The sequence below is a fragment of the Rhincodon typus genome, chromosome 14 (assembly GCF_021869965.1).
Source record: "Rhincodon typus isolate 14 chromosome 14, sRhiTyp1.1, whole genome shotgun sequence".
NCBI lineage: Eukaryota > Metazoa > Chordata > Chondrichthyes > Orectolobiformes > Rhincodontidae > Rhincodon > Rhincodon typus.
The window spans coordinates 22,838,233-22,851,717 of NC_063345.1; the positions used below are offsets into that span (position 1 = coordinate 22,838,233).

At 39.1% G+C, this 13,485-nt stretch overlaps 1 protein-coding gene across 1 annotated transcript in view; it reads right to left on the reverse strand.

The window, feature by feature from the left end:
* Window positions 1-521: 521 nt before the first annotated feature.
* LOC109927180 (short transient receptor potential channel 5-like) overlaps window positions 522-13,485 on the reverse strand; it is an 82,362-nt gene continuing 69,398 nt past the window's right edge. Inside the window, exons 8-11 of the mRNA XM_020527114.2 lie at window positions 10,142-10,345; window positions 5,678-5,719; window positions 3,510-3,599; window positions 522-1,385 (exon numbers count right to left, since the gene is read on the reverse strand). Coding sequence (XP_020382703.2) covers window positions 642-1,385; window positions 3,510-3,599; window positions 5,678-5,719; window positions 10,142-10,345 — 1,080 coding nt within the window. The 3' untranslated portion in view covers window positions 522-641. The remainder of the gene's footprint in view (window positions 1,386-3,509; window positions 3,600-5,677; window positions 5,720-10,141; window positions 10,346-13,485) is intronic.

Here is a 13,485-nt window from a genome sequence, read left to right on the forward strand (position 1 = left end):
TGAAAAGCTCATCCATGTTCTTCCCTCTTGAGTATTCCAGTGCATGTCTGTCATTTTATTTCAAACTTGCACAAAAGTCTGCTGTTACATACGTACACCAAGTCCTGTGCACATATCGGTGTTGTGCTTGCTGACCCAATTAGTTCCTGATTAAGCAATGATCTTGTCTGTATCTTCAAATGATTCCATAGTCTTGCCCCCTTTTTTTAAATCTGTGATTTGTCTTCAGCTACACAACCCTCCAAGATATCTGCTCAAATTTTGATTGCATGAACACCCCTAATTTTTAATTGCTCTACCTTTGGTAACGGTACTTTGAAGCCAAGGGCCTAAACCCTAATTTACTCCTAAATATTTCCTCCTTTACCTCTCTCGTCTTGAGGCACTTTTTCTTCTGACTAATCTTTATTGCCTTACATGGTTCATCATTTTTTTTCACTTAAAACTTCTGTGCAATGCCTTGGGATGTTTTATTACTTTAATGGTGCTGTACAAATACAAGTTTATCATTTACAGGAAGTGTGGTTTCTCTTTAGAAAACACCCCCACATTCACACATTCTACTGTATTTAATTTTATAAAATAATTCCTCATGGACATGACCCAAAGCTCCTTGTGGTAAAGTATCTTGATATACTGTATTATAATTGAGTTGTTACATAGTCCTCTTGATGACTGTTCCACCTGGTCATTAGCAAGTCACAGGCTTCCCCCCAGGAGTCATAGACATCACTTGATGAGTCAATGAGTTTGTTATTGGAGGTACTGATATTGGAAGAACAATTAAAGGATTCAAAGTTAGCTGAACAATGGCTATCAATTCTGTTCCTTCTGTTTACTTCATTAAGACCAACAGCATTAAGACTGCTCTCACTCTTTGTTGTATTGTTAGGACTGGAAATTTCGGAATAATTGAAGTCCTGCCACATATTTTGTGCTTGAAGTAGTCCATCAGAAATGCTTGACACTGGCTCTGGACTTGGTTCAGAAAGTTGCCCATTCATTTTGCTAAACAAAAGGCCAAGTCTTTTAAATGAATCCTTCTTTGAACTTGGATATCTCTGAAATCGATTGCCATTTCTGACTGAAGATGATGGTTTACTCAGTCTGTTATTTTTGGATTTCTCTTCATTAAGGTCGATTCCAGAAACTGATTTGATTAGAGCTGAAACACTAAAAGAGTTCATTTTCAGCTTCTTTCTGTCATTGCTTTCACCTGCCAAATTGAATGATACAATTTTTTTCATTTCTTCAGCACTATCTTCCTCCAAATCTCCTATTTGCATTCCATCGCTGCTGGTAGAGTATGTCCTTCGAGATGATTTTCTGTTTCCTAACAGGTCAAGAACCTCATAGCGAAAACTGGAGATATCCTGTTTCAGTTCCTATGATAACAATAAAATATTTTATTTTATATGGTCTGTACATGTTAAACTCAAATTTAAGCTGTTGTAGCTTTATGTATCAAATTAACAAAAAGTCAAGTTACCAATTTATACAGACCCTAGAAAACCCAGCTATATCAGCTGGGTCATAATGGAGTGGTCACTCCCCTATGGACATTCTGATAACCTGTTGTGTCTCTCTTCTTGGTTTGCTGTTATAACCAAAGTTTGGTTGACAGTACTTCTGATACCAGTTACTAAAATTAATGATGTGAAAGAAATAAAATCACATTCATAGAATTTGAGTAGGACTATGATTTGTAAATTCAGTTGGGCAGAAGCTATAAAAGCTTAAACATACAACTGATTCAAGCACAGCTTCTTCCCCACTGTTATTAGACTTCTGAATGGACCTCTCGCAAGTTAAATTTAATGTTGATCTTGCTCTTTGTGCACCTGTAACACTGTAAACTTCCCTTTGTTTATTACCCTTATCCACTTTACGTGGTATGATTTGCCTGTACTGCATGCAAAACAAAACTTTTTGCTGTACTTAGGTACATGAATCAATAATAAATCAACTGTTATCAAATTTGCTTTAGCCTGGTTCTTCCCCTTTCTATTCAGTGTTTACTTGCCAGCTGTACAAGGATATTGCTGCTTCTCAGAATTGCTCCCTTTGCACAATGAAGCATATTTAGGTTTTACTACACCCTAGACAAGAGCTCTGCCAAAACGTGCAGCCAATTGTGGTCCCAATTGCTAGCTTTATCATTATGTTGAGGAATTAAGTTGTTAATCAAACTAAACGATATCTGGATAGAGAACAAAAGGCTTACTAAGGAGAACAGTGGGGGAATCCTATGAATGAGGGGAATGTATTCTGTTACACTCCAGATTGTATGATTATCAGGTACAAAACAAATGCTCATACTTTAAGATGTCTGACTGGGATGACACTTACAGGAGTATGTTAATGTGTACAAGTTTAGTGAATTAAAAATAGGCAGATGGATCAATTCACCTTTGAATACAGTCTGTTCCATCTGCACATATAAATCATGAAGTCTTATCTGGGAAATCTTCCTTGTTTTTATAGTGGACAGCTGGGATCTATAAGGCTAATCAAGTCTGTTCTGATAGTAACCAACTGTAGTGAGTCTAGTCTAAAATTTAAACAAACCCTAGCTGTTAACTGTCAATCAGCATTAATGGGTGCATTCTTTATGTCAATACCTCTATCAATCAACAATCATGCACTTTAATGTTGGTTTACCTCTTGCAAAATGTCCTGATGAATGCAGGGCAAGAAAAAACTTGGACAAAATGTGTCTTTTTTTCAGCAATACTCAATATTCGAAGTTTCTGTACAGAAAATGCCTGATGGCAAAACTTAAAATCTATACATTTGAATGCCTTTACAGCTTCTAGCCTCCCATCATCAATTCACTGTCATATTTCACCTCAGCACACTACGTACATTTGTGCTACGTTCAGTTCAAAAAATTTGCATATGAACCAGTCCAAGATATTTTTGAATATTTTCTTTCAGAATTTCAAAGAATAATAAAGTACAGAGGGAAGGCATTCAGCTTTTTATGCCTATGATTACTCTTTGAAGGAGTTATCACTCTGGTTGGATCATATCAGAGCAGACTTGATGGGCTGAATAGCCTAATTCTGCTCTTGTATCTTATAGTGCTACTTAGGCCATTCATGAGTTTGCGCAATGTCTTATTCTTTCTCTATAGATTGGCAAATTGTGTTTTTTTTTTAAATGGTATTAGAGGAGTCTGTGATGAATTGGAAAAACATTATTGCTTCATATTATAGAGAGAATGGTGCTGTAAAATACTGGGGCATTCAATGTCTTGGAATCTGTCCATTTACATTGGACGTTGGCTTCCACAGTGCCAGCAGCAATATTTCTGCCAGCAGTCTGTTCCTGGTATTTGGAGTCATTCCATACAATTGAGCAAACAGAAAATACCACTTTGGTTATCTCTATCAAAATCCCAGTAGAACAGTACAGGATTAGAAACTGCTTAAAAATTTGAAGGCTTGAAACCCACTATCAAAATATTACCAGAAAGTAAAACCAATTGAAGCAAGTGCCAAGTTTACCTTAAAGTTCTCTTCTGTAAGTCCTTCATCAGTTTTGGCACTTCTGATCATAGCTGCAACATATCTTTTCACTAAATTTTTAATAACCTCCTGCCAAATGAAAAGGAAACATTCAACAAAATCAGTGCCCATTATTTAATTTTAGTCATTACTAGGACTAATTTGAGTTGCATTGTTCAGATATTAAGCAGATAAACATGCTGTGTTTAAAGAGACTTCAAGTGTTGTGAAAATACTATACTTGATATTTAATATACCACCAACAGAAGAAGGTGTTTGATATGCTTGCCTTTACTGGTCAGTGCATTGAGTTCAGGAGTTGGGAGGTCATGTTGCATCTGTACAGAACATTGGTTAGGCCACTTTTGGAATACTGCACACAATTCTGGCCTCCCTGCTATAGGAAGGATGTTGTGAAATTTGAAAGGGTTCAGAAAAGATTTACAAAGATGTTGCCAGGGTTGGAGCGTTTGAACTACAGGGAGAGGCTGAATAGGCTGAGGCTATTTTCTCTGGAGTGTCGGAGGCTGAGGGCTGATCTTATAGAGGTTTATAAAATCATGAGGGGCATTGATAGGGTAAAGCGACAAGGTCGTTTCCCTGGGATGGGGGAGTCCATAACTGAAGGGCATAGGTTTAAGGTGAGAGGGGAAAGATTTAAAAGGGACCTAAGGCAAACGTTTTCATGCAGAGGGTGGCGCGTGTGTGAAATGAGCTGCCAGAGGAAGTGGTGGAGGCTGTTACAACTACAACATTTAAAAGGCATCTGGATGGGTATATGAATAGGAAGGGTTTAAAGGGATATGGGCCAAATGCTGGCAAATGGGACTAGATTTATTTAGGATATCTGGTCGGCATGAACGAGTTTGACAAAAGGGTCTGTTTCCGTGCTGTCCATCTCCATGACTCTATGTGAATAATGTCATCAATTGCAAATGTTTCATTGTGATGATAATGATTGCACTATACTTTTGCCTTGGGCCAATAAACAGATTGTAGCCCTTTTATCGTACTTCATTAATCATAGTAGAATTGACTCCATGTCTATTAATTGGTGTGTAACCCAAATTCCAATTATACAGTGCTGCACTTCGAGCACTGTGCCCGCGTTTGGTACCTGAGTGACTGCAGATGTATAAAATGCTGTAAACAGGGCAAGAATAAGACAGGTGGCTGATCTCTTTTGCGAGGGTTTCTATGGGGGATAAAATGAAGAAACTTGGGGTTTTCAACTTAGAAATATGGCATGGGGGAGGTAATCATTGAGGTGCAATGAGGAAGAGTTTAATGCGGAATACTACTGTAATTTAAAATAGGAAAGCAGAGACGCACACGCAAATGAGTAAAAAAAATTAGCTATTTCTGAGCAGGGCAGCACACATTTGATAGAAAGGTGCAGATGACCAGCCTAAAATGTTTAAGGAACAACTAGAAACAATGTTGGGATACTGCCTCTCTGGATGGAAAGTTTGGTGGAACATATTTGGAAACCTGTGAACAATTTGCGTGCCATTTCATAGCAACGAAGAAGGTGCAAAAAATGATTTACAATGGTGATTACTGAGCACCATTAATTTTCCAATAATGAAATATATTTTTTATTCACACACATTATATTTGAAAAATGAGCTCATCCTTTTTAAGAATTCTGCCCACTAATAATAAAAAAACAATTTTTATTTGGGAATGTGTGCGCTTCATTGGAGCCATAAAAATGCCATAAGTATAACGAATAGCAGAATGGGGAAAACTGCTGGGTTTCATATGTCCATAATCTAAAAATTTAGGCTACAACAGTATGGTCATTAGGAGTGTGCCTTAGCAAATCATTTTTGACAATGGCAAATGACGTAGCTTGATGAAAGTGGATGATCTGATCAACAGCCTTGATTTAAGCTCAGTGAATGAAAAGCATATAGATTGGTGTATTTAACACACAAGAGGAACAAGAAAGGAAAGTTCAGATAAACACTGATTGTAATGATAGCCATAAAATAATGAGGTAGAATAAAGAGAGACAGAGTGAAGGATCAGAAGCACATGGTTAAAAATGAAAGTTGAAAACAAAAACCAAAATGGTTTTGTAGATGAATTTCGACTCTTGATGGGATTTGTAAATATGAGTTGATTTTATGTGATTTCTTTGTAATACTGACTGGTCAGCAAACCTGGTAGTGTTGGTTTTGGATCAAGTCATCTGCATGACGTTCCTGAAAGAAGAAAATAGTTTTCAGAATTCCATTTATTGATGAAACACAACAGTGGGCACTGCCACTGCAGGTGCACATTTCATTGATAGTACAGCTACAATTCAAAAATAAGCAGATTGGAATTAACAAGGGTAAATATTTTCTCAACCCACACACGTGTCAATAAAATTCCTGTCAACTGAGAAACCCCAGGTACATTCCTAAGTAAAATGATAAGCTGCTAATGATTGTGTGTTACAGTTCTGCAGAGGAAGAGTGATACTGTTTACTCCTGCTCTTTTAAGCTCTGAAGCATTGAAATTGCAGATTTAAGAATGGGATTGCCGTCATGTATCCAGCCTGAGTAAAGAGGCTTCGACTTCACCCTATTTCACAGGATGTATCATACTCAGCAAATCCAGAAGGGCCATTAAAGTTTGATCAACATTCCATATATGTTGAAGTACCCCAAATTGTATAAATTCTTGAAGCTCTTGCATGTTTCGATGCCCTTGGAGTTATGCAACAGAATTGATGGTATAAATGGGATGGTAAGCTGACCATCTAAATTTTGATTCTTGTTTTTATATCTGTTGAGAAAGATGAAGTTAAATTTTGTCTTGAGGTGGATGGACATGTAACTGTTACATTTATCAGCTTCCTTCCTGTATCAAGTTGACTCCAGGCACCTAAGCAGTAACAAAGTCTACACAGTGGTACCATTAGAGGCAGATTCTCACCAGTGGATTGCCTGCTCTATTATTTATGTATTTAAAGTTCTCGTTGCATTCCAATGTGAAGCTATCTGTTCTTAAATTTTATTTGGAGAAGGATAGTTGACACATTGGATTAACATTAGCTGAGCAGACGCCCTCATCTGTGCAGGCTTTGCTCTGCATATTTTGATCTTCTCCCCTTTAAAATTCTGGTTCATGCTGGACAATGGCTCAACATACACTGAAAGCTTGAGTAGCTTAATGACATGGTCCTTCTTCACCGGTGAGCCCAGGTATGTCATATACCCATTTGGTTGAGAGGCATTCATAATCAAGAATGAATTTTGATCCTATCCTTACTTGATGTCTACTCATATGCACTTTGTAATAGATGGACACTTGCAACCAGCATTGGAAATGTTATTGTGCTTCACTTGTGTCAACTAGCTCAGAGGCCATTTCTCATTCCCACATTGCTATCTCAGCTGATATTGGTTACCTTAGCAAAGCTGGTGACTGATATTGGTGTTACATTTTCTGTATACTTCCACCCAAAATGGCCATGCAATTAGACACTCAGACATCAAATAAACTAAGGATTTCCTTTTATCTGCCAGGTATGTCACAAAAGTAGTGTAAGAGCCATATATTGTTACTTTTTATTCTTTAAAAACTGTGGACTGCGAGGAGAAAGATTGCTTTTAAAAGCAGGAATTTACTAGGATGGTTGCATAATTTCACAGCAAGGAATTTGATAGCTATTGTAAACTCTGTTTTGTCGCTGTGGGGTCCTGCAAAGTGCAGCCAATCAGGAATTGTTTACAAGTGAAACTGATTGGTTCTCAGCTAAATGAGCAGGTTGGAGCTGGAAACAACTTAGAGACACGGAGAAAAATAAACTGAAAGGTAAGCTGTTGTTCCATACAGCAGAAGCTGCCTGTTCTCTGCAGTAAGGAAAAAAAACTCAGTTTAAACTTGAAGAAAACCAGTTACCTTTTCTCCAGCTGTTGCTGTGAATTGTGACTTTTGAACTGATTGATTAGAGATATTTTCCAAGTGAATCTTTCACCCTATATTTTTTACAATCCAGTGAAGCTTCTGGAGAAGTATAACTGAGTAACAAGGATTCTAGCCAGCTAAATTAGGATCATTACAAAATTGGAATCAGGATGCAAAGACCACTGAACTGACTTTCCAGTTCTTTCTGCTTCCACCAATATCTATTTTTTCTATATGTTTGTCTGTGTGTCTTTCTCTATGTGCATGTGTATAATGGGAGAATGTATAAGGGGATTCGAGTTTTAGTTAGTGGTGTTTTATATCTGTTTACTTATAGCTACAATCTAATTACTTATTATTAGTAATTATTCTTGTTCAGTATAAAAACCTGGTCTGTGCTTTCTATCGACTTTGATCTGAAAGTCAGTGAAGTTGAGGTACTATGAGTACTTTAATAAAAATGTTATTATTTGGTACAACTCTAGGAATAGTGGGGCTCAATTTATGATGTGTTGCCCCAGTGGGTCATAGCATGCAGCAGGAATGTAGGATTTTCAATAGTGATACATCTCAATGGCTAGAGTTGAGATTTCACCAGGATATTTCTACATCCTCCATTATCAAAACAAAATGCAAGAATACAGAGTTCATCCCTAAATTTTGAGAAATAGAGGACCAATCTTTGCCTTTTGAATCCTAACCCTGATGATGGAGTCAAATGAGGTCACAGTCCTGCATTGTGTGGGAAATAATCAGGTAGAGAAATTCCCTGAATTGGCCAATTAGTGGCCGAAGAAAGGCTGGTGATACCAATTGGGGATAGCAAATGGGTCTATCAAAATTGGAGGACTAATGGGATGCCCTCCGCCAAGGAAAAAACAGCAACTTGCAGTTCAGGTAAGAGGGCGTAAGTGATGCCTCATGTGCCTCCACTTTTAGACACCCTCCTTGGAAATTATAAATGTTTTGAAGCAAAATGCAGCCTCAACGGTTTCAAACCCTTCACAGAGCAGCTTCTGGCAGCATCTGCAAATAGGCAACTGGGGGGCTTAAACACCTGTTTGGAGCAATGGCACCCCCACTCTGCTGCCAGGGTTGCTTATTGGCGATGGGGACCAGTGCTGACACTAGCTAGCTGGCCTACTTTCTGCTGCTTTGCGAAGATCTAGAGTTTTCTAGTCAACCACTAATTGGCTACTCATTGCTTGTGGGTGGGTAGTCTTCCATCGCCAATTCCACAGGCACAATGGAACTAGTTAATCAGCTTCCAAACTCACCTCATCCCATAAGAAGAGGTAAATCCTACTGAAACACTCTGGAATAAACTTGGATGCAAAATTATGAGCTTCAAATTCCTGATTCCTAGATATCCTCTGCTGGTGGAAACGCTATGTTATGGAGCATGCACTTAGAAAATATACCCTTCTTGCTTTTTTGATGGAGCTGGGGAGATGTTGGCTGACAAGTGCTTAGCATTGCTAATATCACACTCCTATGTTTACATTATAAAGCAAATTTAGACAAATATTACTTGCCACTTTTCAGCCCAACTCTGGATATTGTGCAGATCTTGTTGCATTTAAACATGGACTGTTTCAATATCTGAGGAATCGTGAATTGTGTTGAACATTGTGCAATCATTTGTGAACATCCTCACTTCTGACCTTATGATGGAGGGAAGGTCAATGATGAAGCAGCTGAAGATGGTTGGGCCTAGGACACTACCCTGAGGAACTTCTGTAGAGAGGTCCTGGAGTTGAGATGATAATCTCCAACAACCACAACTATCTTCGTTTGTGCTGGGTATGACTCCTACTTGCAGAGAGTTTTCCCCCTGATTTCCATTGACTCCATTTTTGCTAGGGCTCCTTGATGCTTCGCTTGGTCAAATGCATACTTGATATTTGGGCTGTCACTCTCGCCTCACCTCTGGAATTTCGCTCTTTTGTCCATGTTTGAACCAAGGCTGCAATGATATTGGGAGCTGAGTGGCCCTGGCAGAATCTGAACCTGACGTCACTGAGCAGGTTATTGCTGAGCAGGTGCTGTTTGATAGCACTGTTGATGACACCTTCCATCATTTTACTGATGATCGAGAGTAGACTGATGGGATGGTAATTGGCCAGGTTGAATTTGTCCTGCTTTTTGTGTCCATGACATAGCTGGGCAATTTTCCACATTGTTGGGTAGATGCCAGTGTTGTAACTGTCCTCGAACAACTTGGCAAGGGCGTAGCAAGTTCTGGAGCAGGTTTGTCGAAGCAAGCCTAATATTTAATATTTACTTGTCAATGGGTTCTAGTGTGACTGTTTAGTCATGTGTGGCAGCAGATGAATTTTTGGTAAACAGATCCCAGCCTTGGTTTATTACTGAACTGAAAAATCTTTGAGTGGGCAGCATGGTTAGCTACGATTTCAGCATTAGATGTCTATCTGTGGGAATAGGGTGGGCAGGAGGGGCAGGTTTGGGTGGGATGCCCTTTGAAGAGTCGGTGCAGACTGGATGAGCCAGATGACCTCCTCTGCACTCTAGGACTCCATAAAATGCAGACTTTTCAAGTTTCACTTTCTAATTTCAAGGCTATGCTGACTTTAATGCATAACTTTACCTCCCTGGTCCTTGCATACTGATGTTACAGCTATTTTTGCATAGAAACGAGAGAAAAAAAAGTGAATTGCTTGTTAATGTAACATTTGATATAAAATTGTATAAAGATGAGATTTCTTACTGTAAATTCTCTGAGATTCTCACGCTTTTGCTCATTCTCTGAATCTCTGCTTTGACAGATATGCAAGTGCAGCCATTTACAGAGGTACCAGACAGACTTTGGACTGGGGATGATGTTGAAAGGTGGTGGAAGAGTTGCACCTTCATCAAAATAACTCATCCAAAGCTTTGTTCTGGCAAATTTCCATTCAATGTCAGCATGGTCCTACAAGTAGATTAAAGACACAAATGATGATGAACAGTTATCTTGTTTGTGGTTCTTGTTTTGTGAACCAATGCTGTCAGGTGACTACAGTGTCTCTCCCTATTGACTGTGATTCCTGAAGACTGTCACATGTCTGTCTGCTGCCTATGATTCTTGATTACCAGCATCTCTGATTGATCTGATTCCCAGTGAATGCAATGTCTTTGTCTGTTATCTGTTACTCCTGGAATCTGTAGTGTCTCTATTGTTTGTGATGCCTGGTGACTAATATCTCCATCTGCATTCTATGATACCATGTGACTGGACCTCTATTGTTTATTATTTACATTTTTTAAGGGAGTCTCTGCAATATGCATTATCTATCAATGTGAAAAAGACTTTATTCTGCAGCTGTTAAATGTTACAATGAAAATCAAACTTGTATTTCTAGATCAGATCCAATCTTCAAACTTTGGTGGAGAAACTCAGTAGGACTAGCAACATCTGTGGATAGAAAACAGAGTTAACATTTCAAGTCCAGTTCTGAAGAATAGTCACAGGACTCGAAGCATTACCTCCGTTTTCTCTCCACTGATGCTGCTAGACCTGCTGAGTTTCTCCAGCAATTTCTGTTTTTGTTTGTTTCAGATCTCCAGCTTCTGCTGTCCTTTGATTCATTTTAGTACTCAAACCTGGATGGCTTGATTCTGATCGTATTTTGTTTGAATGTCACAGATCTACAGTGCAACTTGCTGGCATCAAGCTACACAGTTCCGCAGCTCTGAACTGGCAGCTGCAATCTTCAGTGATTCAAATGCATGATTAAAATTCTTGCCTAAGTGTCTAGTTTTGATTTTCTTTTGAAATATTATTAGCCTACAAGGAGAACTGTGAAAATATCATGGTGTATGAAATATTGTCACAAGCTGCAAGTCTGGAAGCACTAAACTGAAGCTTTGAACATGGAACTTGGCCTTGTCCATATTTTTTGTCTATGTCACAAATAGCTGGTGTCTGCTGATTTCTCTCTTATTGTTGATTTGCTCAGTGTAGTCATAAATACAGAAAATAGCAAGTGTGCAGTTAGCTGTTTGGATGAATCGAGCTGAGCATCAGTGTCAGTGATAAACTGTACATTCAAAAATGAACGACATAGTGATATGAGTGAGCTATGCATTTTGTTTTGTAAGAAAACATGTGAATTATCTGTTAATTGTAAGATAGGGTAGCAATTACAAATTCTGTGTAACTTCATACCAGCCATTTCCTGTGCAACGTTACCTGTGTAGTGTGAGATACATGCAAAGTATTTGTATTGCAAGTTGAGAATTTCACTGTATCATTTTCTTTCCCCGTTTTAGAATTAGAGAATTTTATGAGACACAGAGGAAATTATTTGGCTCAGTTTGCCTGTGTCGGATTCCTGAAAGGACTTTTTACTTACTCCCTTCCCATACTCTTTCTGAATACCCTTTTATGTTTTCCTCACCACTCATTTCCTCCATAAAGTGATGACTGCCTCAACTGAAATGCAGTTGCCAGGCAATGGATACCCTCTAGTGTTGCTGTGACAGTGAGGGACAGTAGACATTCTAATAATGCAAGACATCGTGGTGGGCCTGACCCTGTCCTCACCTGCAATGCACTTATTGTAAAAGTTGTAACTAGAACCACAGAACCATAGAAAAATTACAGCACAGGAAGAGGCCATTCAACCCATCGTGTCTGTCTGTGCCAGCTGAATAAACTAGCCATCCATGCTAATCCCAGTTCCCAGAATCTGGCCCATAGCTTTGCAGGTTACAGTGCTCCATATGCAGATCCAGATGCCTTATAAACAAATTTAAGATTTCTGACTGAACTGGACAGTGAATTCCAAATAGTCTCTATCCTCCAAGTGAAAATGTTATTCCATGCATCCTCTAATATTTCTACTGATTACTTTAAATCTGTGCCCCTCTGGTAAGTGACCTCTGCTAGAAGAAAGAGGTCTTCCGTGTCCAGTCTAACCAAGTCCCTCAATATTATTTTTAGACCTCAACTAACTCACCTGTCAGCCTCGTCTATTCTAAGGAAAACAATCCTAGCCTATTTAAACTTTGCTCATATCTGCAATATTCCAATCTGGCATCATTCTTGTACTCCTTTGTACTCTTTCTAGAAAAATTAAGTTCTTCTAATAATGTGATGTATACAAAGGTCCAGCTGTGGCTTAAACAGTGCTTTATATAGTTTCCGATTTACATCCCTGTTTTTGTATTTGTACTTCTCCCGGGTAAGGAAAGCATCCCACATACCTCCTTTACCACTTAATCTACATGTTCTACTACCTTCACTGACCTGTGGTCGTAACTCCAGACATTCTGACTTCCTCTCCCTCTCTCATACCTTCCCATCTATTGTGCATTCCCCTGCTGGGTTTGCCCTATCTCATTGCATTATCTTGCACCTCTCTGGATTGAATTCCATTTGCCACTTCTCTGCCAACTTAACCAATCTTTTTTTCTGGAGTCACCAGCAGCCCACTTCACTGTCAACTATCTGGCTAATTTTAGTGTCACCTTCAAAATTGCTAGTCCCACATTTAAGTCTAAATCATTCATTCACACACCAAAGAGCAAGGAATCCAACCCTGAGCCCACTAAATCTCCACTAAATCTCTTTCTATTTAGAGTCATAGAGTCCTACATCATGGACACAGGTCCTTTGGCCCCAACTGGTCCATGCCGACTCAAATATCCATCCATGCTAAGCCCATTTCCCTGCACTTTGCCCATATCATTCTAAACCTTTCCTATTCATGTATTCATCCAAATGCCTTTTAAATATTGTTAATATACCCACCTCAACCACTTCCGCTGGCAGCTCATTCCAAATGCGTTCCACCCTCTGTGTAAAAAAGTTGCCCCTCAGATGCCCATGTATTCTTTCCCCTCTTACCTTAAACTGATGCCCTCTAGTCCTCGATTCCCCAACCCTGGGAAAAAGAATTTGCAAAAACAGCCATCAAACCTTACCCTTTGTTTCTGGCACTGAGTCAATTCTGGATCCAGCTCACCACATTCCCCTGTATCCTGGGATAGTAGGAACTGCAGATGCTGGAGAATCTGCGATAACAAGGTGTAGAGCTGGATGAACACAGCAGGCCAAGCAGCATCAGG